Here is a 25,898-nt window from a genome sequence, read left to right as displayed (position 1 = left end):
TTTAAAATCTCTTGATTGAAACTTTAACCCACAATCTTCTGATTTTGGAGCATTCTGACTCAGAATCAATTTGCTGACTCAAGTGCAAGAGCAGGTGCATTGAATTGCTGCACAGCACAGATTGAAGCCATTTGGCCCATCTTTCAACTTTTTTTATTCGTGGAATGTGGGTGTTCCTGGAATTTAATGTTCATCCCTAATTGCCCTTGAATTGAGTGGCTTGCTTGGCCATTTTGGATGGGCAATCTTTTAAATCACTTTTTCACATGGTGTTAAGATCAAGGAAAGACATGATTGCATTTAATAGTCTTCACTTGTTCCTAAAAATTCTTACATTACTATCTTTAGGACTACTACACAACATCTGCGGGTTCATTATTAATCTTCTTTGTTGCCAATGCAAGCCCAGAGAACAGGTGCAAAGGTAAGAGAAACAATCTCCAACATTTTGCAGTTAAATGAAAGTAGCAACCACTGCAGATAATCACCTGTTCAGGGTAATGAAAGCCATTTGGGCATACTTAATTAATTTATCCAGAGAAAACCTAGAGTCCCATCATGCACCATTTTTCAACAATTGCAGGGTTTAATCTCTCCTAGAGTACATTCCATCAGATAATCCTGTGAAAATGTCCTCACTATACTCTTAAAGTAGTTTCTCCAAATTTAACTTTCTCATACCATTCTGGTCATATTGCCATCTCCCTGATAGACAGGCCTTGGAGCGTGTACAAAGGAGGTTTACCAGGATGACACCAGGGATGAGCTTCAGTTTATGTGGACAAACTAGAGAAGCCGGGGTTGTTCTTTTTAAAATTTAGAGTACCCAATTAATTTCTTCCAATTAAGGGGCAACTGAGCATAGCCAATCCACCTACCCTGCACATCTTTGAGCTGTGGGAGTGAAACCCATGCAGACACGGGGAGAATATGCAAACTCCACACAGGCAGTGACCCTGGGCTGGTATCGAACTCCGGGTCCTCGGTGCCCTGAGGCAGCAGTGCTAACCACCATGCCGCCCCATGATTTGTTAATTTGACTGTCTTGCCCACCTACTGAAATGTTCTGTTAAAGCTATCTGCCAAGCCGCTCTAAATTTATAATAAATATTCATCGATTTCAGATAAGTATGAAATTCTGCTCCAATGAAACGGTAGCAATGTGAAGCATACAACGCACCATGCAGCCAGAATCTTTTAGCAGGGCAGTTTTGAACACTTCGCGGGGAAAGGGGTAGGGATTTGGCGGGGAATAAATGAACTACAAATTGTACTTAAATAAAAACTCATTTGCTTTTGGTTCTCAAAGGCACCCATTTAATTTTCCATCCACAAATCACCGTAGTTGTACTGCAAACTGTGACACTGACGCTTGTCCATTTTTCATACAAACAGTGTAAAAAATATGAATGCTGCCATTGCAGTGTAGCATTTTTAACATTGCTTTCAGAATGAAAAAAGTTGTACTGAGTGTGCAGAAAATCATTTTCCCAAAATTAATTCCAATACAGATTTAACCTTACTGGTACACCAGCTGATAACCAATAAATAACTATTTTGATTACAAATGTCATCTATTGTCCTCTGTAGAAACATTCACTAAAAAAAAAGTGTCATTATTGTTTAAGGCAGCCAGCCACACAATGCACATTGAAGTACTATTTTTACAAGTTTTTTAAAAAGAACACAGCAAAAGTTTGTGCCATTTTTGTTCACCAGCTCCCTTCCCCATACATTACAAATTTCTTTTAAGTGCTGTATACAGGCTTGTCCAGGCAAAAGAGTCTTTAACAAGCAGATTATCTGCCTTTTAAGAGGAATAACATACCAGCACATGATCACTAACTTGGTTGCTAATGCGAAAAGGAGACTCACCGTTTACAAAATGGCCCTTTTTCTTTCTTGCAGCCATACAAAGGAAGGCTTGAATTTTAGTTGCCAACGCTGGAAGCGGCAGACTACTTCCGCATAATAAATTCAAACAGGTCTTTTTTGAGATGGGTGCTGCCACCCAATCTAGAGACTTTGGGGTGGGGGAGTGGTGTGAAGGTGGAAAATAGGGCAAAGCTTTTGCTGCAGAAGGCAAACAACATTCTGAAGACTGGAGCATTTCACAAAAGTTTCTTATACACAGGTTTGGTGTCCAGCCATTCCTTCCTCACTCAAGGCAGAGGATGCCGAGTAACCAATGAACATTTTCGCTACAGTACATCATTGTAGTTCAGCCGTCAAACTACTCATTGCATTCATCTCATGCTTCATAAGCAAAGGAAGAGGAATAATTTTGTGATGAGTTATGGGGACTTGCATTAATAAGCATACCTACGCTGTGAAATTAAGAGTGTCTCTTAAAACAAAAATTACAAGAATGATGAGTTTGCATAAATGTGAGTACACACTGCTGTGAATTAAAGGCTGATGGCTTGGCTTCATTTAACCTTTTGCTCTCTCTATGCTATTTGTATCAGATCTTGATTTTTCATTATAAAGACAAGCACCTCAATGCTATATTTCACTCACCAGGCACCAGTACCAAAAATGATTAATTACTAAGGTCAAATGGTCAATACCTCAGGTTAAAAGCTGTGATCACACCAATAGTAAGCACATTGTTTATAATCATGGAAATATTTGAGATGTGTCCGCATTTTAGTTCAGTTGGGCAGAGGCTAAACAGTACCCACCAGTATAGCTAACTACTTGACTTATTAGTAAGATAAGATTACATTGGTCGTGAGGCCACAAAAACTAAACAGAATATTCACAGCTCGATTTTTAAAGAGGAAACCTGTAACATAATTCCAAAAACAATACACTTTATTTATTTCAACCTTTACACCAAAAGCAACAATGCCAGCATCCCAATTGGAACAATCAAATGGAAAATGGCAGTAAGTCGGAGAGGCCGACTGACATTCTCACGTCTTTGTCATTTAGAAAATCTTCAGTATACCTTAAGTATAGGAAGTCAGACACATATACCCCAAATAAGAAGGCTTTTCCCCTCCCCCACACCCAGGTCAAGGCAAAAAAAACATTAAATTCATTTTCCTAAAACTTTATCAAAATCCAACTATTTATACACATCTGCAGAGAGCATACTATGCTGATTTGCCAATCCCAATCATCTTTCAGGAATGTTTACAGGCAGTAGACAGCTTGGGTCCTCCAATAGACCCAACACTCTAAATTAGTAGTTCAGAAAAAGGTCAGGGTGGGGGTGCAGGGTAAAATTGGTCTTGGGCCATGGTGTGAACTGGACAGCAGCGAATTAACTATTGCACGCTGACAGATTTTGTTTTCCATTAATGTCACCTGCCTGCTCCCTCCCTGCCCCCCAACAATTATTTTGCTTTTTGCACTCAGACATTCAGTTAAACTCAGCCCTAGTTTTTCACAACAGCACTGGTTGCCCTGCAGAGCACTGCTGTAGAATGTGTGAACGAAAGTTACCTCCGATACCTTCCAGTTAACCGCACCCCTTCCAAGCCGACTGCAGAGTTTCAAATCTGGAGCACATCTTGTTTACCAACTGTTGCTATATGCTCAGTTCAGCTACGGCAAATAGTACAATCGCTACCTATCAGCAGCTGAGGTGGGATCGGGCATGTTCCGCCGCATTTGTTTGTCAGTCAAGTGGATAAGTATATATATGAAGGCAAATTCCAACCTCAATATGAAAATGTGAATGGTTGGGAGGTTTCTTTCACTGGGTGTATTTTTTTGTTGCATCACTGAAGTTTAAGCTGAATGTCTTTAACAAAAAAGTAAATTGATAAAGCCAAACTGAACATGCACTAAGTAAATGAGCATTTACGGACAAACTCTGCTCGCAACAGGGCATGTTTCATAAATATCCCATGAAGAGGCAGAGATGACCTACAGAAATTTGAACAGTTATTCAATGGAAAAAAAAACAACTTGTTTTCCCCACATCATTCTTTCTTCAGTGTTAAAACTTATTTTAAACCCTGAAACTGATTTTCTTTCACTGTACTTCAGTGCATTTCTGTACTTTTAATGGTGCTAGATAGCTGACCCAAATTATTATAAAGTAGCTTTAACAAATTACATACATGACAAAATATAACAAGATACAGGTATTTTCTTTTGGTACAAACATTAACACAAGGTTTATCAATGTCCAGTACAGCTATCTATATGCATAGGTGACTGAATGCTTATGGTTCTGTCAGTATCTCATGGTACTAGAAGCCCTGAAGTAGGACAAGAACTTGAAGCACAAGCTGACCACAAAGTACCAGATGTTTCGTGCCATCTGCGATCTTGCGATGAAAATTCTCCAGATCAGGACAACCAGGATAGTATTGAATGCAAAGCGAATATTTCTCAACCTGCAGTTGAGAAAGGGTATATATATTTAAGCGTAGCTTAGAATTAAACAAGGCCAATGCCGATATTTGTCTCAAAATTTCACATGATGAAGAGCGTATGCGTACAGGAGAGAAATATAAATTGTGAAAAGTTACACCATTTTTCCAACATATCAATTCAACAATGAGCTGAGAAAATGCACAAAGTGTTTTTACTTAAAATCATTTGCTCTTCAAGCAATGTTTGCAAAGCCATATTTATTGGCCATCCCTCACTGCCTTCAGACGGGCTAGACTTTTAACTTGGTGCAATCAAGTGTAACAACTGAACGGCTTGCACTGCCACTTCAGAGGGAGGGCAAGAAGAGTCACAAAGAGGAAAAAAATTAACCAGTCATCATTTTTTCTTAAATTACAAATATTAGCTTCCATACATCCCTCAGGTGCCCGATCACAGATTGCTAGATTACCATGATCACTACAAAACATAACAGTATAATGCAACATAAAAAATGCAAACCTTTCTTTTTACCCATTATAGAATAAACTAATCTCAGCATAAAGTACATTTCTGCATAAACAAAACTATCTTCCAGCAGACCCTATGAAAAGGAAAAGTATGGTAACACCATTTGAACTCCGGGTCTCATCTTTCATTTAGGATGCCAGTGTCGATTTTGTTCCTGCACAAAGCAGGTTGTTGTCGACTCGCCATAGGATTACAACAATCCAATAAAGCCAAACGAGCTCCTGACCATGGATAATAAGGAAATATCATCAAAATACCAGAAGAACTGCAGCAGTTTTAAGTAGGTCCTCCATCGCCATTTAAAGGTAATGAGGGATAGGCAATAAATGCTGGAATGGATCAAAAACAAAATCGATTTGAAAATGGACTAGAACGGACCTATTCTCTGAAGTTTAGAAGGATGAGATGATCTCATTAAGATATACAAAATTCTTAAGACGACTTGACAATTTAGCTAGGGCTAGTTTAGCTCAGTGGGCTAGACAGATGGCTTGTAATGCAGAACAAGGCCAGCAGCACGGGTTCCATCCCGTACCAGCTTACCCTAACAGGCACCGGAATGTGGCGACTAGGGGCTTTTCACAGTAATTTCATACTTGTGACAATAAAAGGTTATTATTAGATATTGAAAGGCTGTTTCCCCAAGTTAGACAGCCTGGAACAACTCAGTCTCAGGATTAAGGGTCAGTCCCAAAAAACTAAGGGGAGAATTGTTTTCATTCAAAAGGTTGTGTATCTTGGAAATTCTCTACCCCAGAAAGCTATAGATGTTCAGCTGTTTTTCTAAATGAATTCTTTTTTCCCCCCCAATTAAGAGGTAATTTATTGTGGCCAATCTACCTACACTGCACACCTTGGGTTGTGGGGGTGAGACCCATGCAGACACGGGGAGAATGTGCAAACTCCACATGGACAGTGAACCAGGGCCGGGATCGAACCTGGGTCCTTGATGCCGTGAGGCAGCAGTGCTAACCACTGCTTCGCCCCAGATGTTCAGTTGTTTAGATTCAAGAATGAAATTGCCAGATTGAGAAATTAAGGGAATCAGGGAGTTTGGGGGGGGGGGGGGGGTAGGGGGGGGGTAGGGCAGGAAATTGGAAAAATAAATAGAACATTACAGCGCAGTACCAGCCCTCAATGTTGCGCCGACCTGTGAAACCAATCTAAAGCCCATCTACACTATTCCATTATCATCCATTTGTTTATCCAACGACCATTTAAATGCCTTAATGTTGCCGAGTCCACTACTGTTGCAGGCAGGGCATTCCACGCCCTTACTATTCTGAGTAAAGAACCTATCTCTGCCATCTGTCCAATATCTATCTCCCCTCAATTTAAAGCTATGTCCCCTCGTGCTAGCCATCAGTATCCGAGGAAAAAGGCTCTCACTGTCCACCCTATCTAATCCTTTTATCATCTTGTATGCCTCTATTAAGTCATCTCTTAACCTTCTTCTCTCCAATGAAAACAGCTTCAAGTCCCTCAGCCTTTCTTCATAAGATCTTCCCCCCATACCAGGCACCATCCTGGTAAATCTCCTCTGCACCCTTTCCAATGCTTCCACATCCTTCCTATAATGCAGCGACCAGAGCTGCACGCAATACTCCAAATGTGGCCGCACCAGAGTTTTGTACAGCTGCAACATGACCTCATGGCTCCGAAACTCAATCCCTCGACCAATAAAGGCTAACACACCGTAACGCCTTCTTAACAACCCTATCAACCTGGGTGGCAACTTTCAGGGATCTATGTACATGGACACCGAGATCTCTCTGCTCATCCACACTAACAAAAATCTTACCATTAGCCCAGTACTCTGTATTCCTGTTACTCCTTCCAAAATTAATCACCTCACACTTTTCTGCATTAAACTCCATTTGCCACTTCTAAACCCAGCTCTGCAGCTTATCTATGTCCCTCTGTAACCTGCAACATCCTTCCACACTGTCCACAACTCCACCGACTTTAGTGTCATCCGCAAATTTACTCACCCATCCTTCTACGTCCTCCTCCAGGTCATTTATAAAAATAACAAACAGCAGTGGACCCAAAACAGATCCTTGTGGTGCACCACTAGTAACTGGACTCCAGGCTGAACATTTCCCATCAACCACCACCTTCTGTCTTCTTCCAGCTAGCCAATTTCTGATCCAAACCGCTAAATCACCCTCAATCCCCTGCCTCCGCATTTTCTGCTATAGCCTACCGTGGGGAACCTTATCAAACGCTTTACTGAAATCCATATACACAACATCAACTGCTTTACCCTCGTCCATCTGTTTGGTCACCTTCTCGAAGAACTCAATAAGGTTTGGAGGCACGACCTACCCTTCAGAAATCCGTGTTTGACTATTCCTAATCAAATTATTCCATTCTAGATGATTCTAAATCTATCTCTTATAATCCTTTCAAAGACGTTGCCCACAACAGAAGTAAGGCTCACTGGTCTATAGTTACCGGGGTTGTCTCTACTCCCCTTCTTGAACAAGGGGACAACATTAGCTATCCTCCAGTCTTCTGGCACTATTCCTGTAGACAATGACGACATCAATATCAAGGCCAAAGACTCTGCAATCTCCTCCCTCGCTTCCCAGAGAATCCTAGGATAAATCCCATCTGGCCCAGGGGACTTATCTATTTTCACACTTTCCAGAATTGCTAACACCTCCTCCTTATGAACCTCAATCCCGTCTAGTCTAGTAGCCTGTATCTCAGTATTCTCCTCGACAACATTGTCTTTTTCCTGCGTGAATACTGATGAAAAATATTAATTTTTCTCTCCTATCTCCTCAGACTCCACGCACAACTTCCCACTACTGTCCTTGACTAGCCCAACTCTTACCCTAGTCATTCTTTTATTCCTCGCATGTAGGTTTTCATTGATCCTACCTGCCAAGGACTTCTCATGTCCCCTCCTGGCTCTTCTTAGCTCTCTCTTTAGGTCCTTCCTGGCTAACTTGTAACTCTCAAGCGCCCTAACTGAACCTTCACGTCTCATCTTTACATAAGCCTCCTTCTTCCTCTTGACAAATGGTTCAACTACTTTAGTAAACCACGGTTCCCTCGTTCGACCACTGCCTCCCTGCCTGACAGGTACATACTTATCAAGGACACGCAGTAGCTGTTCCTTGAACAAGTTCCACATTTCAATTGTGCCCATCCCCTGCAGTTTCCTTCCCCATCCTATGCATCCTAAGTCTTGCCTAATCGCATCATAATTGCCTTTCCCCCAGCTATAACTCTTGCCCTGCGGTATATACCTATCTCTTTCCATCACTAAAGTAAACTTAACCGAATTGTGGTCACTATCACCAAAGTGCTCACCTACCTCCAAATCGAACACCTGGCCTGGTTCATTACCCAGTACCAAATCCAATGTGGCCTCGCCTCTTGTTGGCCTATCTACATACTGTGTCAGGAAACCCTCCTGCACACATTGGACAAAAACTGACCCATCTAAAGTACTCGAACTATAGTTTTTCCAGTCAATATTTGGAAAGTTAAAGCCCCCCCATAGCAACTACCCTGTTACTTTCGCTCCTACCCAGAATCATCTTTGCAATCCTTTCCTCTACATCTCTGGAACTTTTCAGAGGCCACTATAGAAAACTCCCAACAGGGTGACCTCTCCTTTCCTGTTTCTAACCTCAGCCCATACTACCTCAGTAGACGAGTCCTCATCAAACGTCCTTTCTGCCACTGTAATACTGTCCTTGACTAACAATGCCACACCTCCCCCTCTTTTACCACCTTCCCTGAGCTTACTGAAACATCTAAACCCCAGAACTTGCAACAACCATTCCTGTCCCTGCTCCATCCATGTCTCCGTAATGGCCACAATATCGAAGTCCCAGGTACCAACCCATGCTGCAAGTTCACCCACCTTATTCTGGATGCTCCTACCGTTGAGGTAGACACACTTCAAACCACCTTCCTGCCTGCCGGTACACTTCTGCGACCTTGAAACCTTACTCATGACCTCACTACTCTCAACCTCTTGTACACTGGAGCTACAATTCAGGTTCCCATCCCCCTGCTGAATTAGTTTAAACCCTCCCGAAGAGCATTAGCAAATTCCCCCCTCAGGATATTGGTACCCCTTTGGTTCAGGTGTAGACCATCCAGTTTGTAGAGGTCTCACCTACGCCACAATGAGCCCCAATTATCCAGGTATCTGAATCCTTCCCTCCTGCACCATCCCTGTAGCCACGTGTTCAACTGTTCTCTCTCCCTATTCCTCGTCTCGCTAACATGTGGCACGGGTAACAACCCAGAGATAATAACTCTGTTTGTTCTAGCTCTAAGATTCCACCCTAGGTCCCTGAATACCTGCCTTACATCCCATCCCTTTTCCTACCTATGTCGTTGGTGCCTATGTGGACCACGACTTGGGGCTGCTCACCCTCCTTCTTCAGGATCCCGAAAACACGTTCCGAGACATCACGGACCCTGGCACCTGGGAGGCAACACACCAACCACAAGTCTCTCTCGTTCCCACAGAATCTCCTATCTGTTCCCCTAACTATGGAGTCCCCAATGACTAATGCTCTACTCCTCTCCCCCCTTCCCTTCTGAGCAATAGGGACAGACTCTGTGCCAGAGACCTGTACCCCATGGCTTACCCCTGGTAAGTCGTCCCCCCACCAGTATCCAAAGCGGTATACTTGTTACTAAGAGGAACGACCACAGGGGATCCCTGTACTGACTGCTTCCTCCCAGTCCCTCTCACCGTCACCCATTTATCTTCATTCTTCGGAGTAACTACATCCCTGAAGTTTCTATCTATGACCACCTCTGCCTCCCGAATGACCCAAAGTTCATCCAGTTCCAGCTCCCTAACGTGGTAGGAGGTAGATGGTGGAGGATCAGCCATAATCTTATTGAATGGTGAAGAAGACTTGAGGGGTCACAAGGCCTTCTCCAGCTCATATTCCTTTTGCTTTAATACCAAATTCGCCACTTGTGTGGATCAGGCCCTTTCCCAAGTGAATCCACAAACTCCTACCTACTGTGATTGGGGATATTTTGCACTGGTCAGGAGATTTTGTCTATTGTATGCAACGCAAGTCAAATGGTACATTAATGAGAGGGACGTTGAGGATAGAAACTGGTGAACCCGAAAGATAGAATGAAAAAGCTGGGAACAGCACTTTTGGATGGTGGGGCAAGAGAGCACACACGCCAAAAAAAAGCCAACATAGTTTGTTTTGAAGTGGTAGGCAAGTGGGGCAGAGGATAAGTTGAAAGCAGTCGCAATGTGTATGAAGCAGAATGGCAGGGGAGGAAGAGGGGTACAGTAACGGTAATGTCACCATAGTCCCAGAAGACCAGAGGCTACTTTCCCCTTTGAGGGGGAGAGCTGACTGGCAGTGATTTAACCTGAGGATCACCACACCTCAGGCAAGCGGCAAGATTGAGAAGACAGGCCTTCATGAAGGGAGGGGTAGAGAAAGAGAGAAGCCACAAATGGCACTTTGGGGCTAAGCAGCAGCATTTCAGGATGCTTTCCTGTAATTTGATCCCATGTTATGCAGGATATGATGCACATATCATACACGTCCTGTAACGGCGATCCTAATGGTGGAGTATTTCACAGCCTATATAAGATGTGTATAGTTAGGCTGGTGGGCCAATTCAATCCTGCACTATTAAACTGTGTGCACCTTTGCCAACCAGGGGTTAACCGCCTCAATTGAGGTGCATTTTTAATCAAAAGGTGGTCTCTTATTTATTTTTAACAAGCACCTGAATTTGACTGTTCCCAACCCGTCACTCTTCCCTTCCCACATTACTGGAGCTACAATTTTAATAGTGAACATTAGTCACTAAGCCAACATACTTGATCAGATGTTTCCTGGCGGCAGGCAGTCCGGACAGCTCTTCATTTAGCACATATTTCTTGGTTCCCATACAGTAGTTCTCCATGTACTCTGCCCAGTGAAGCTGTCTCACATCAAAGTTGAATACCTTACAAAGTAAATCAAACAAAAATACAATTCTTATTAAAACACTGTATAAACAGACTGAAGATACATTCAAGCAATGCAGCCATATATAGGCAGCCAGCTGCTTTGCCAAGATATTTTATGAATGACCAAGCTGGAGGTTTCTGAAACTGCAGATAAAAATAACCTGCCTAGAAATCATATCACAGTCAGTCAGTGCGTCAATTAAAACAGAAATTCTACAGAGAACAGGTTTCACAAAATATTTAATTACACTTCTGAGATATTTTCAGTGACGTAAGGGCTGGTTTATGGAGGACACAGATTGAAAGTAATTGGCAAAAGAACAGGAAGCTGGAGAATATTTTTGAAAAAAAAGAACACAGCAAGTTATGATCCAAATGTGGTGTTTGTAGAGTTGGTGGAAGCAGATTCAATGGTAACAGTCGGAAGGGAATTGGATAGCACTGGAAGGGAAATTTGCAGGGCAATGGGGAAAGAGGAGGGGTGATGGGAATAATTGGATAGGTTTTTCAAAGAGCTAGCAGAGGCATGGTGGGCTGAATAGCCTGCTTCTGTGCTGTAAGATTCCGTGATCAGTATCCAGACAAGATGTTGGTTCTATTTTTAAAACTGAAAATGATGAGTAAGTAATTGGGAGCAAGCTCAAGCCATAATAAAGAATGTGACATTTGCAGCACTGCAATGCTATGCATCACCTTTTGTCTGCAAAGCATAATCTTATACACACGCACAGTTGAATGCTGAGAGTTCCAAGAATGAAGAGGCTTGTGTGGTGTATTATCATAAACAAGGTGGGACAAATAACCTACTTCCATGCTGTAGATTTTTATATAATTCAACAAGTTAACACAGCAGAGATATAATTGCTCATTATGTGCTCACCATACAATGTGAACCTTATGTTTTACTTCACAATAGAAATCGGTTTAGTCTCAAAAGGTGACTGCATTTCAAAAGTAACAAATACTGTAAGTCTGAAATGAAAACAGAAAATGCAAGAAACATTCATTAAGTCAGGCAGTCTGTGGAGAGTGAAAGAGAGTTAATTTTTCAAATCAATGATCTTTCATCAGAACTGGAAAAAGATCATTGGCCTGGAATGTTAGCCCTACATTTTCCACTTCCAACAGATGCTGCATGACCTGAGGAGTGTTGCTGGCATTTTCTGTTTCATAAAGTACTTCATTGGCTTTAAGTCAGGATGTCTTGACTTCACGAAACACATTATATAAACACAAATATACTTTTAAAAACTGTTGACAATTTCAAGAAGTGAGAAGTCACTTAAGATGGAGATGAGATTTTCATTTTACCTAGAGTTGTGAATCTTTGGAATTCTGAGCTGTGGAATCTGTCATTGAATATCTTTAAAGCAAAGATTGAAAGATTTCTAAATACCAATGGTATAAAGGGATATGGAGATAGTGTGGGGAAAAAGGCATTCAAGTGGATAATCCATGATTGTATCGAATGGCAGAGCAGGCTCGATGGGCTGAATGGCCTGCTCCGATACTGCAAGATGGAGGTTGCATCCAAAACCTAGATTTAAGCTTTAATTGCGCAAGAGACTGGAACAGTTTTGGATTAACTGCCCTGAACGTCAACTGGCTGTTGAAGTCCGCATCACCAACCTTTACCCAGAGATTATGGAACTTACCTAGCACTCTGCTTGTTGTTTTTAACTATTCTTTCACAAGCAACAACTTATTTTTCACCTCGCAGGGACAGGACACAACAACTTGCATTTATTAAGTACCTTTTGAATAGTGAAGTGTCCCAAAGCACACAAAAAGTTAAGCAAAAGTGGAAACCGAGCCACACAAGGAGATATTTGAGGAGCTTGGAGAGAGAGAGAGAGAGAGAGAGGGAGAGAGAGAGAGAGAGAGAGGCTTTGTGTCTTTAAGGAAAGAAAGTGTTTAGGGAGGGAATTCCAGGGATTAGGGGCCAGACAGCTGAAAGGACAGCAGTCAATGGTGGGGCACAGAAAGAGGCAAATGCACGAGGGCCAAATTGAAAGAACACAGGATACTATCTTTGCAACAGCTGTTTTCACAGATCTAAAGGCTCCGGGGGTTGGCCAAATGAATGTCCAAAACACAAAACAGACATGCAACCATAGAGGAGGGGGAGAACAGTATAAAGTTCCAAACATGTTCTTGTGAACACAGCTCTTCAACTGTGTGTAACATGAACTTGCAGTTCTGTGATAGAAACATTTCTTATGCAGCCTTGTTCTCGCTTACTGGGTTATACCACAGTGCTTAGCAACCAGGTGTGTTGAAGACATGTCAGTTATTGACATTGCAATTAATCATTTAACTGGTCACAAACAGCTTTCTATTCTGGTTAGTAGTACAGAATCATAGAAAAACAAAGCTTCAGGTTTTTTTTTTTTTTAAAAGTGGATTACACAAATAACAGGATTATTCTGGAGGGAATTATAATTCAGTTGCACGGAGCTACTTTCAATTTCCACAGAATAACCAGATTTATTTTAATTCACACTGAAATGACATCAGTGAATCAATGAATTACACATCAAATGTTACAAGACCATAAGACATAAGACATAGGAGCAGAATTTGGCCACTCAGCCCATCGAGTCTGCTCCGCCATTCAATCATGGATGATATTTTTCTCATCTCCATTTTTCTGCCTTCTCCCCATAATCCCTGATCCCCTTATCAATCAAGAACCTATCTATCTCTGTCTCAAAGGCACTCAGTGATTTGGCCTCCACAGCCATCTGCGGCAGAGTTCCACATATTCACCACCCTCTGGCTGAAGAAATTCCTCCTCATCTCTGTTTTAACGGTTCGTCCCTTTAGTCCGAGATTGTGTCCCCGGGTTCTAGTTTTTCCTACAAGTGGAAACATCCTCTCCATGTATATCCAGGCCTTGCAGTATCCTGTAATAAGATCCCCCCCTCATCCTTCTAAACTCTAACGAGTACGAATCCAGAGTCATCAACCGTTCCTCATACGACAAGCTCTTCATTCCAGGGATCATTCTTGTGTACCTACTCTGGACCCTTTCCAAGGCCAGCACATCCTTCCTTAGATACGGGGCCCAAAACTGCTCACAATACTCCAAATGGGGTCTGACCAGAGCCTTAGACAGCCTCAGAAGTACATCCTTGCTCTTGCATTCTAGCCCTCTCGACATGAATGCTAACATTGCATTTGCCTTCCTAACTGCCGACTGAACCTGCAAATCAACCTGAAGAGAATCTTGAACAAGGGCTCCCAAGTCCCTTTGTGCTTCTGATTTCCTCAGCATTTCCCCATTTAGAAAATAGTCTATGCCTCCATTCCTCCTTCCAAAGTGCATAATCTCTCACTTTTCCACATTGTATTCCATCTGCCATCTTATTACAGTGTCAAGGAGAACAGGTAACTTCAAGATACACCCATGCATGTGCTGTACAAACTGTTGGGTTTCTAAAAGCAGGTTGATGAGAAAAGTAATCCAGAAAAGCAAAAGAGGACAATAAATATTTATTTGGGGAGAGGGCATATAATATTTTCCTCAACCCACTCTCAGAGGTCATGAAAAGCAAAGTTTCCCAATAGATTATCTGAAAACTGTGTAATTAAGACTTCAGTTTGATCCACATCTTGGAAAAAGTGGCCACTGCAGCGAGTCATAAATGTTCCTACCACTGGCCAGCCTGATGCAAGACATTCACCTTCAAAAGAATTGCAACTTCTGCGAAGTTAGAGAATAAGAAAGCACAACATCATGTCAGCTTACACACCAGAATAAGATCATGCCAACAATGGTCACATACTGACAACTGGAGAGCATCCTACCCCACATTGGGGAGGGAAAGGTCACAGAAATTTACACCAACTGGTGTCACTTGGTCACCAGTCTCAGATATCTGCACTGGTTGGTGTCTATCACTTACCTCTCCGTCAGGTACTTGAATAAATATTTGAAGGAGAAAAATTCACAGGGCCATAAATGAAACAGCAGGTAATTGGACTAATTAGATAGCTCTTTCAAAGAGCTGGCACTGACACACAGTCTGAATAGCTTCTTTCTGTGCTGAATCATTCAAAGAGAACAAAATAACCCATGTTTCCAATTTTAAAACAGCCATGCGTTTAAATGGCACAATGGTTTAAAAGTTAAGATTGAAACTGTTGTAAGGATCATCCCATTTAAACCTTATTTCCCTTATGTATTCCCTTTATTTTTTCGTTATCGTGGCTGTTATAACTTGTGTTATCTGGACAATTATTGAACCCCCCCCCCAGCAAATGTGCCATTTGGTTTGGCCTCTGGAGACCCCCAGTATCAGTGCTATTTGGTCTGGCCCAGCAATGATATACTTTATGGACTTGGTTGGTGGCCAATCGGCTACTTTGATGTCCTGGGACTTGACTGGCCCTCAATGATGATTGGAGTTGGTGTTCTGAAATGGTCTTCCAAACTCAGACAGGTTCACTTTTGTAGAGTGAACTTCACTTCTTGATTAAGAGGCTTTGAGGCCACAGTTCTCATTTCTCTCTCTCTCTCCTGATGATTTCTCGAAGGTCCTAAGAAAAGGTTTTTCACTCACTGCACAACCAGTTAAATCCTGCAGGAAGATCCAGACCAGCTACATGCAGGCTGGGTTATTAGAAAACCTCCTTTTAAATTTTAATAATTGGAGAACTTTAGTAAGTGAGGCTGATAATTGTGAGTTCTGACTGAATGCACATGCCAGAAGATCCAATCCAACTGGTGGGTTTCAACACTCCGTGTCCTGAGAGGATAGCTGACTACAAAGACTTCAACTCAGCAACAAGAATCTTCCATATTTTGATCCCCTATCATTTTACCCTTTCCCTTCCTCTGTGTGCGTGTGTTTTTGGGTAGAGGATGGGACAGTCAAAGGGGAAAGTAATAGATTAGCAGAACGTTATTCTAGTTTAATTATTGCATGTTATAACTCATTTCCTGTTATAAACAAACAGTTTTTGTGTTTACTTATAAATCTAGTGCATGTAAGTCATTGGATCATCTAGGGCCAAAGATTTCAAACACTAAGAATTATTGGTTAATTCACTTCTGCTGTGACTCTGGATCAAAGGGGGCTGGAATTGACCGCGCACTAGCCTAGGGTGTTGTAACACTGTAAAGTGGGATGGATGGAGAAAGAGAGTAGAATGGTGGGCTTGGGGTGCAAAATGGATCCCGACCACCATTCCACATCGTGAGAAAAATATGGGGGTGAGGAGAGGGAGTTACAACAAATTTAGGGCAGAAAAGATAAATGGTTCGAACCCACGTGAAATAAGATCTACCTTCTTGTCATCTGGGCTCATCTGACACATAAGCATGTTTATGTTATCAGTGTTCCACACCCATGAATGGCTTGTGAAGTATTCAACCAGCATCATTGATCTGTGTAGCCGATTAATGATTTTCATCATCCTAAATATGAAGAAAGTCAAATTAATCAATGCAACCAAACAAAGATAATTGTGCATTTATTTAGCATGAAAAAAATTGGCAGGTACAACAAACAGCGCATCATTCCAAATACAACCCACACTGAACAGAAGATAGCTTCTGACAAAAATTATAACAATTGTTTGTTTAAAAAGAAAGGTCAAATTCCCATAGCTTCCATGGAAAATAATCTGGTGACACTAGCAATGTATCATGCGAAAAATTACTGGAGAAATGGGCAGTATAGAGTTCGATTCCCAAAGTATTGATTTAAAAACTGCATAATTCCAAAGGATATTTCACTTATTCACTGAACATTAATCAGTAGCCTAGCCCGAGAGCAAAAGCAGAATTGCAAAAAGTACTCATTAACAATAGGGTTATCAGTTGGTGTTGCTCAGCACCAAGACAAAACGTGCAAGTTTCAGCACTGGAGTTTAAATGCAGAAGAACAAATACCCGATAACCAGAGGTTTTCAGGACACAAAATTCCATAGATCTGATACTTTGCAGACATTATTGGTGGAGGAGGGACTGCAAATAGTAAAAATCAAAAACGCAAGCAGCACATTTGGTTATAGAAAGCAAACCCATCACCAAGAGAAATAAGGAAAGCTGAAAGCTCTTTGCCAGAGATCTGATAACAGGTGTGCAGTCAAAATCAATGTCTTCTTTTTCTCTTTGCAAACAGCTGCATGTGGGCAAGTATCCTAATTTCTAAGAGTCATAACAAACTTATCAATTTGACATAACATTTCGATCCCACTTATGTGCCAAGTAGAACCTGAATGAGGCAAATTACCATGCAATGCGTGAAGCAGGGCCTGACAAATGGAAACTTCCAAAACAGATAGCAAGCCCAAACGCAGATTTACACTCAAATTTTATGATCAGATTAGAATCAGGCATATTGGAATCCAGATTTAATGATTAGCATCTGCAATCACTTAAAGTCTAGTTGATGAAGGTGTCACGACTTTGGGAATTTTTTTTGCATTATTTGGGATTCCAATACTGTGCAAATCAAATCAGACATTTAATCTGTGAAATGGATAGGGAAAATGGCTGATCTTAACAATGAACATCTGCTTCCCAATATTCGCAATGCATTGAAACATTAGTCAATTGGAGAATTCAGATTGAGAATATAATGGATGAATGGTGATTCTCTGCCCATTTCAAATTAACATTGTTGTGAAGCAAAAAGTCTCTGAATCCAAGCTTTTTTTTGTTGCACTTTTCACTTTCGAAGATAATTGACATGGAAAGCCATTTGGCCCATCTTGGCTCCTTCAGCCAGAACTACCCAAACTGCAACATCAAATCAATGACAGGGATTTTGTTTTCTGCTACTGTAAATCCTAGAGTACTTTTCTGAAGCAGATGACATGAAGAAAGTTGACATCAGCCTCAATTTGCATGTTATAACTTGAACCGGTGTAGCCTCGACTTATTCTTGCAATTTACTTGCATTCCCCAATTACCTTTTCGATACAATTTGCTATCTTGCGTATCTCCAAAATTAGCTCTTCAGACATTGCCTTTCAATTTGAAAAGCCGAGTTGGCTCAATAGTTTTCTTCACAAGCTACAATTCTGGTCAGAGATCAGACTTGTGCCTCTTCTCTTCACTTGCTCCGATGCTCAAATGTTTTTCTGTCTCTCATTTCAAATTTCTAACACTGGGAAGTTTCCTTCTTAATACCAGCACCACAAATGCTTATCAGAAGTTACTTATGCACCATCAAGCCACAAGTGACTAGAATCATGGTTCTTCCTTGGCAATATGTATTTTCTGTGCACGTTACATAGAATCGTGTAAGAGTATACAGCATAGAAACAGACCATTCAGGCCATCTAGTCCACATCAGTATTCCTGCTTCACATGAGCTCTGCCCATCCCTTTCCTTCATTCTAGAAACTCTTAAGATTGCAGCTTCCATGGTGCGCGAGTCTATAAATGATGGGGCAGGCACGGCATACCTTCGAAGACAGTTTCTGATGGGAATAAAAGGAGTGAGAACAATGCATGGAAGTATCTCTCTTAAGAGGTGCTCAACACTAAAAGTGCAGCCAAGATTAAGTGCTTGACTTCAGGCCGAGTCTCAAAATACTGCACCCAACACGGTTTAAATGTATTTTATTTAAAAAAAAGGAGTACCGAATTCATTTTATCCAATTAAGGGGCAATTTAGCGTGGCCAATCCACCTAGCCTGCACATCTTTTGGGTTGTGGGGGCAAACGCCACACAAACATGGGGAGAATGTGCAAACTCCACAGACAGTGACCCAGAGCCGGGATCGAACCAGGGACCTCGGCGCCGTGAGGCAACAGGGCTAACCCACCGCGCCACTGTGCTGCCCTACTGTTTTTCTAACTTTTTTCCAAGAACCACTTTTGCCAACCGGCTGACCTTTGTGACCTACGCCGGCTGACCTTCGCAACCCACGCCACGTTCAATTAGCTTCAATGCAAAAAGGGAGCCTGCTTGGTCTTCATGATCTCACTCCAATCAGGTTCACAGGAGGAGAAGGCAATGCACAGATCAGGTGCAGACTTCAGCCAGTTCCATTGTGCTGTCTTCAGCTTTTATGAAAACGGAGAATCCAACCTCGTAGATATAGGTTGTCATGAAGTGCAATAGCAACAAAATACTTGTTTTACTCAGTACCGGATACTCCTTGGAGCTGCAATACCAGAATACAGCCAGCCTCATGGGCTTTTGGAGGTTTCTAATGTGGTATCCCAGTTCAGGTACACAAGCATTATAGTTTCATTTGGAGTCAGCTGTAAGTTAATAACTGACTGGGTCTCAACATCAAAAAGGAATTTTTCACCCACCACTTCTCTTTCAAAATCTGAAACTACTTCTCTCATTTGCCAGTACTCCCCTGCATATAACACACATGGGCTTTGCATCCTTATTTGCATTGGCACAACTGACAAACCATACTTCAAGAAATCATCTTTACACTGCTTTATTCCTGAGTTAAGTTTCTTCATTGTAGGTTGTTCCTCCGAGGCCCTGGAGTTCTGTACAGAGCTGACACTAGTACTGCTCTGTCCTGCCCTTGACTCTCCTGGAATCGGAGCAATTGTCTCCAGCAGATTCAGTTGTGAGATCCTGTCCAGTAGGTACACTGCCTATTTCTATCTCTGGAGGTCTCTTACTAAATGTTTTCTCTCATGTCATCACTGGTTCTTGTGCCAATCACCTTAAATCAATGTCCTCTTATTCTCAAACCTTCTGCAATGGGAAGTTTCTTTATCCACCCTGTCTAGACCACTCAAAATTGCACACCTCTATCAAATGTCCTTTTAACCTTCTCTTCTCGAAGGAGTCCCAACTTATACAATTAATTGTAATAACTGAAATCCCTCTTCCTTGTTACCATTTTTGCAAATCTTTTCAGCATCCTCTGTCATGGCTTCACATATTTCCGAAAGGCCGGTACATGGAATTTGATAAAGGCCAAACCAGTATTTCATAAAGGTACACCACAACTTTCTTGCATTTGTAAGCGCCAGTATGCGTCAGCTGTGGCTCAGTTAGTAGCATCCTTGCCTCAGAGTTACAAAGTTCCGGGTTCATGTCCCACCTCCAGTGTTTGAGCACAAAAGTCACGGTTGATACTTCAGTGCAGCACTGAGGAAGTACTACCCCGTCAGAGGTGCAATTTTCAGATGAGATCCAATCTACCTGCTTGGATGCATGCAAAATATGCCATGGTACTATTTCAAAGATCAGGTTTTATTCCCACAATTCTGGCCAATATTTAACCCCCACATCAACATCACATTAGATTATCTGATCATTACCACATTGCTGTTTGTCAGAGTTTGCTGTGCACAAATTGGTTGGCATGTTTCCTACATTAGAACAGCAACTGCACTTAAAAAGTACACCACTGGTTCCAGTGGTCATGAAAAGGGCTCTCTCAATGCAAGTCTTCATCATTTTCCAAATGGCATAGAATTCCACATTCTCCCCACTTTGTTTGAGGAAATACCTCCTGAATTCTTTAATTGATGGGTTAGTGGCTTTCTTATATTTATGACCCCTTGTCTGGACTGACGCACAACTGAAAATAGTTTTTACAAACCCATCCTACGGAAGTGCTTCATAATTTTGAAGAACTCTATTCGGTCAGTAATTGGTCTTCTCTTTTCCATAGTGAAGAGTCCCAGCCTGCTCAATTATTGTCTCAATTCTGAGAACATGCTCATAATTATTTTTCATACTTTTCCTGTGTTACAGTATGAAGACTACAAAGGCACCACTATCCTCCATGAGGCCAAACCGAGAATTTAAATAAAGTGTAGAATTTACAACATAAAACTGGCCAACCCTTTATTCCACAGTCTATAATTGATTGCAAAAGCTGTTAACCTGTTCACTAGATGCCCCTTTCATTGTTGCCTTTTGTTAGAGCAGTTCTGTGCAATAAATGTAAATGTAGAATGCAAATTTAATAAATTGCATTTTTTGATTACTGAGCAAATAGTGAGTATTTGAGTAGTATCAGACATCATTTGATGTGTATGTGAACTTTAACCTTTGTGCATTGCTACTAAAATTAGCCATATGTTTTAGCCATAAAGTGTTTGAATTGTTGTTTGAATAGGTTGTGAGGTTTCACTTTCTTGGTTATTTAATCTTTGTTCAGGAAATGCATACCTGTAAAGTATATTTACCTGTAAAAGTGGAAGATGTTTTGCATTAATTTTAGTGCAAGTGGCAAGTCTGATATCGCCACAACTATGCCTTCAGCATGTCAGCAGTTTCTATTGTAGAACACTGAGTCAAAGCAACTATGTTTGATGATCCTTGATGATGAAGATGTGAATTTGATTTTTTTTTTTTTTTTTGCATTGGACAGGCAGCATGTCCAAGGACACTTGTGACCTTCTTTCTGGTTTGTCTCAGTTTAGTTGGAAGTTGCAACTGTCCAACAGATTTGAGGCACTTGTAGCTGGCATGGATGAGAATGGGGCTGCAGGGTGGATGAGCAAACTGACCATGGTACCGTGGTACAGGAGGTCATTCATAATAAATAGGCATGTAGTGGTAGTAGGGGCAGAAGATTAGAAAGTTCAATGGTAGAAACGGATTATGATTCATGAGACACTGGCACGAGTACTGGGGAAAATGGAAGTTATACGGTTGGCATGGTCTTCACCTGAACCATGCAGCGACCAGCTTTCTGGTGAGTGTATAACTAGGACAGGAGAGAGGCCTTTAAACTAAATAGGGAGTGAGATATCATTTGAGGGAAGATGTGGTAAATTAAAAGGAAAAGTACAAGTCAAGAGAGCAAGGTAATAATAAGGGTAACAACAATCAGACAATGGCAGGAAGCGACAAGAGTATATAAACCAAGATTGTGACAGCAAATAAGGCCAGAGTACGCAGCAGTGATAACATGACTGAATTTGCATTCAATTTGAGGAGAGAACAGTGGGTCTAGGACAAGCACAAGGGCAAATACAAGTGTATGAAGAAGGAGCTGGTTAAAGTGAACTGGGAAAATAGGTTGCAGGGTAGGTCAATAGAAATGCAGTGGCAGACATTTAAGAAGGTATTTCATCGCTTTCAGCAAAGATACACATTCCAGTGAGAAAGTAAGACTCTAAATGGATGCAAAATATGTCACTAACTACAGAAGGTAAAATTAGTATCAAACTGAAAGAAAAAGCATACAATTCTTTGAAGATTAGTGGTAGATCAGGAGACAGAAGTTAAAAACTAGCAAAGAATGACTAAAAAGTGAGGAAGAAATTAAAAATGAGAGAAATCTAGCTATAATTAGGAATACAGATAATAAGAGTTTCTACGGGGGACTTCCGGTGACGGTGGGAGGGAGGCAGCCACACATTGGAGGGCTCCCGTTCGGGAACGGCATTTGAGCTTTAACGCCCGGTCCCAGGGGCAACGGAGGCGGCAAAAGCAGGGAGAAGGCACAGTGAAGTGAAATGTCGAAAATAAGTTTAAAAAAACGGACGTGAAAAAAGCGGCTGAAAGTCCGTCGGGGAGTGGAAAGGTCACCGCGAGGACAGCAAGAAAAGTGGAGGCTGGGGCACCAGGGGAGGCCGCATTGCCCACGGCTGAAGAAATGACTACGGTGATGGCCGTGGAACTCGAAAGGCAGTTCACAAACCACATGGAGGCGATGAGGAAGGAGATGGGGGCGGTATTGAAAGTGCTGGTGGAGGAGGCGATTGCCCCGGTGAGGGCGGCGGTATTGAGCGTGGCGGTATTGAGCGCAGTGGCGGAGGTGTGGGAGCAAGGTGAGGCGCTGAAGGAAGTGGAAGAGACATTATTGCAGCACAGTGATCAACTTACCTCGATGGGGAAGGAGATGAAGAAGGTGATAGAGATCAACAAGGATCTGCGAGCCAAAATGGACGACTTGGAAAACAGATCCAGGCGACAGAATCTGAGGATTGTGGGTCTGCCTGAAGGAGTGGAAGGCCCAAGGCCGACAGAGTATTTTGCCACGATGTTGGCGAAGCTATTGGGGGAGGGGTGATCATATTGAAACATACAAGATCTTGAAGGAATTGGCAGGGTGCTTGCTTAGAGGATGATTCCTCTTGGGAGAGATGAGAATGGGGGACAGAGTTTAAAATAAGGGGTCTCCCATTTAAAATGGTGACAAGCAGAATAATTTTCCATCAGTGGTCATTGGGGAGGGGGAGGCGGAGAGAGGGAGGGGGAGGCGGAGAGAGGGAGGGGGGGGTGAGGCGGAGAGAGGGAGGGGGAGGGCGAGGCGGAGAGGGGGAGGGCGAGGCGGAGAGGGGGAGGGCGAGGCGGAGAGGGGGAGGGCGAGGCGGAGAGGGGGAGGGCGAGGCGGAGAGGGGGAGGGCGAGGCGGAGAGGGGGAGGGCGAGGCGGAGAGGGGGAGGGCGAGGCGGAGAGGGGGAGGGTGAGGCGGAGAGGGGGAGGGTGAGGCGGAGAGGGGGAGGGTGAGGCGGAGAGGGGGAGGAGAGGCGGAGAGGGGAGGGGAGGCGGAGAGGGGAGGGGAGGCGGAGAGGGGGAGGGGAGGCGGAGAGGGGGAGGGGATGAGAGGGGGGTGAGGGGGAGGGGGTGAGGGGATGGGGGGATGAGGGGGAGGGGATGGGGGGGATGAGGGAGAGGGGATGGGGGGGATGAGGGAGAGGGGATGGTGGGGATGAGGGAGAGGGGATGGGGGGGGGATGAGGGAGAGGGGATGGGGAGAGGGGATGAGGGAGAGGGGATGAGGGAGAGGGGATGAGGGAGAGGGGATGAGGGAGAGTGGATGAGGGAGAGTGGATGAGGGAGAGGGGATGAGGGAGAGGGGATGAGGGAGAGGGGATGAGGGAGAGGGGATGAGGGAGAGGGGATGAGGGAGAGGGGATGAGGGAGAGGGGATGAGGGAGAGGGGATGGGGGGATGAGGGAGAGGGGATGGGGGGATGAGGGAGAGGGGATGGGGGGATGAGGGAGAGGGGATGGGGGGATGAGGGAGAGGGGATGGGGGGGGATGAGGGAGAGGGGATGGGGGGGATGAGGGAGAGGGGATGGGGGGGGATGAGGGGGAGGGGATGGGGGGGATGAGGGGGAGGGGATGGGGGGGATGAGGGGGAGGGGATGGGGGGATGAGGGGGAGGGGATGGGGGGGATGAGGGAGAGGGGAGAGGGGTTGAGGGAGAGGGGTTGAGGGAGAGGGGATGGGGGGGTGAGGGGGAGGGGATGGGGGATGAGGGAGAGGGGATGAGGGAGAGGGGATGAGGGAGAGGGGATGAGGGAGAGGGGATGAGGGAGAGGGGATGAGGGAGAGGGGATGAGGGAGAGGGGATGAGGGAGAGGGGATGAGGGAGAGGGGATGAGGGAGAGGGGATGAGGGAGAGGGGATGAGGGAGAGGGGATGAGGGAGAGGGGATGAGGGAGGGAGGATGAGGAGAGGGGATGAGGAGAGGGGATGAGGAGAGGGGATGAGGAGAGGGGATGAGGGAGAGGGGGAGGGGATGGGGGGATGAGGGAGAGGGGATGAGGGGGAGGGGATGGGGGGAGATGAGGGGGAGGGGATGGGGGGATGAGGGGGGGCGGAGATGAGGGGGAGGGGACGGGGGTGATGAGGGGGAGGGGACGGGGGTGATGAGGGGGAGGGGACGGGGGTGATGAGGGGGAGGGGACGGGGGTGATGAGGGGGAGGGGACGGGGGTGATGAGGGGGAGGGGACGGGGGTGATGAGGGGGAGGGGACGGGGTGATGAGGGGGAGGGGACGGGGGTGATGAGGGGGAGGGGACGGGGGTGATGAGGGGGAGGGGACGGGGGTGATGAGGGGGAGGGGACGGGGGTGATGAGGGGGAGGGGACGGGGGTGATGAGGGGGAGGGGACGGGGTGATGAGGGGGAGGGGACGGGGGTGATGAGGGGGAGGGGACGGGGGTGATGAGGGGGAGGGGACGGGGAGAGGGGATGAGGGAGAGGGGATGAGGGAGAGGGGATGAGGGAGAGGGGATGAGGGAGAGGGGATGAGGGAGAGGGGATGAGGGAGAGGGGATGAGGGAGAGGGGATGAGGGAGAGGGGATGAGGGAGAGGGGATGAGGGAGAGGGGATGAGGGAGGGGGGATGAGGGAGGGGGGATGAGGGAGGGGGGATGAGGGAGGGGGGATGAGGGAGGGGGGATGAGGGAGGGGGGATGAGGGAGGGGGGATGAGGGAGAGGGGATGTGGGGGATGAGGGGGATGAGGGAGAGGGGATGAGGGAGGGGGGATGAGGGAGAGGGGATGTGGGGGATGAGGGAGAGGGGATGTGGGGGATGAGGGAGAGGGGATGGGGATGAGGGGGAGGGGATGGGGGATGAGGGGGAGGGGATGGGGGGATGAGGGGGAGGGGATGGGGGGATGAGGGGGAGGGGATGGGGGATGAGGGAGAGGGGATGGGGGATGAGGGAGAGGGGATGAGGGAGAGGGGATGAGGGAGAGGGGATGGGGGGATGAGGGAGAGGGGATGGGGGGGATGAGGGAGAGGGGATGGGGGGGATGAGGGAGAGGGGATGGGGGGGATGAGGGAGAGGGGATGGGGGATGAGGGAGAGGGGATGGGGGATGAGGGAGAGGGGATGGGGGGATGAGGGGGAGGAGAGGGGATGGGGATGAGGGGGAGGAGAGGGGATGGGGATGAGGGGGAGGAGAGGGGATGAGGATGAGGGGAGGGGATGGGGGGGGGGATGAGGGGGAGGGGATGGGGGGGGACGGAGATGAGGGGGACGGGATGAGGGGGACGGGATGAGGGGGACGGGATGAGGGGGACGGGATGAGGGGGACGGGATGAGGGGGACGGGATGAGGGGGACGGGATGAGGGGGACGGGATGAGGGGGACGGGATGAGGGGGACGGGATGAGGGGGACGGGATGAGGGGGACGGGATGAGGGGGACGGGATGAGGGGGGGGGGGGGAAGAGAACGGGGGTGATGAGGGGGAGGGGACGGGGGTGATGAGGGGGAGGGGACGGGGGTGATGAGGGGGAGGGGACGGGGGTGATGAGGGGGAGGGGATGGGGGGGGATGAGGGAGAGGGGATGGGGGGGATGAGGGAGAGGGGATGGGGGGATGAGGGAGAGGGGATGAGGGAGAGGGGATGAGGAGAGGGGATGAGG

General features: G+C 45.1%; 2 protein-coding genes across 7 annotated transcripts in view; one reads left to right on the top strand and one right to left on the bottom strand.

Annotated features, from left to right (window-relative positions):
• The window catches only part of LOC140384470 (endoplasmic reticulum-Golgi intermediate compartment protein 2-like), a 181,832-nt gene that overhangs the window by 105,897 nt on the left and 50,037 nt on the right, over positions 1-25,898 (top strand). Inside the window, exons 12-13 of one of the 3 annotated variants that reach the window (XM_072466202.1) lie at positions 349-424; positions 20,533-20,764. In XM_072466202.1, coding sequence (XP_072322303.1) covers positions 349-424; positions 20,533-20,590 — 134 coding nt within the window. In that variant the 3' untranslated portion in view covers positions 20,591-20,764. Of the gene's footprint in view, positions 1-348; positions 425-20,532; positions 20,765-25,898 lie in introns of those variants that run through there. The other 2 variants (XM_072466201.1, XM_072466203.1) reach the window with 2 other exon arrangements.
• far1 (fatty acyl CoA reductase 1) overlaps positions 1,290-25,898 on the bottom strand; it is a 153,971-nt gene continuing 129,362 nt past the window's right edge. For all 4 annotated transcript variants that reach the window (XM_072466198.1, XM_072466200.1, XM_072466197.1 and 1 more), the window contains exons 10-12: positions 16,127-16,256; positions 10,703-10,830; positions 1,290-4,355 (exon numbers count right to left, since the gene is read on the bottom strand). In XM_072466198.1, the coding sequence (XP_072322299.1) occupies positions 4,193-4,355; positions 10,703-10,830; positions 16,127-16,256 (421 nt within the window). In that variant the 3' untranslated portion in view covers positions 1,290-4,192. The remainder of the gene's footprint in view (positions 4,356-10,702; positions 10,831-16,126; positions 16,257-25,898) is intronic.

The sequence above is a fragment of the Scyliorhinus torazame genome, chromosome 10 (assembly GCF_047496885.1).
Source record: "Scyliorhinus torazame isolate Kashiwa2021f chromosome 10, sScyTor2.1, whole genome shotgun sequence".
Classification (NCBI taxonomy): domain Eukaryota; kingdom Metazoa; phylum Chordata; class Chondrichthyes; order Carcharhiniformes; family Scyliorhinidae; genus Scyliorhinus; species Scyliorhinus torazame.
Note: the sequence above shows the minus strand (reverse complement) of the source record. Positions and strands in the feature narration are given on the sequence as shown.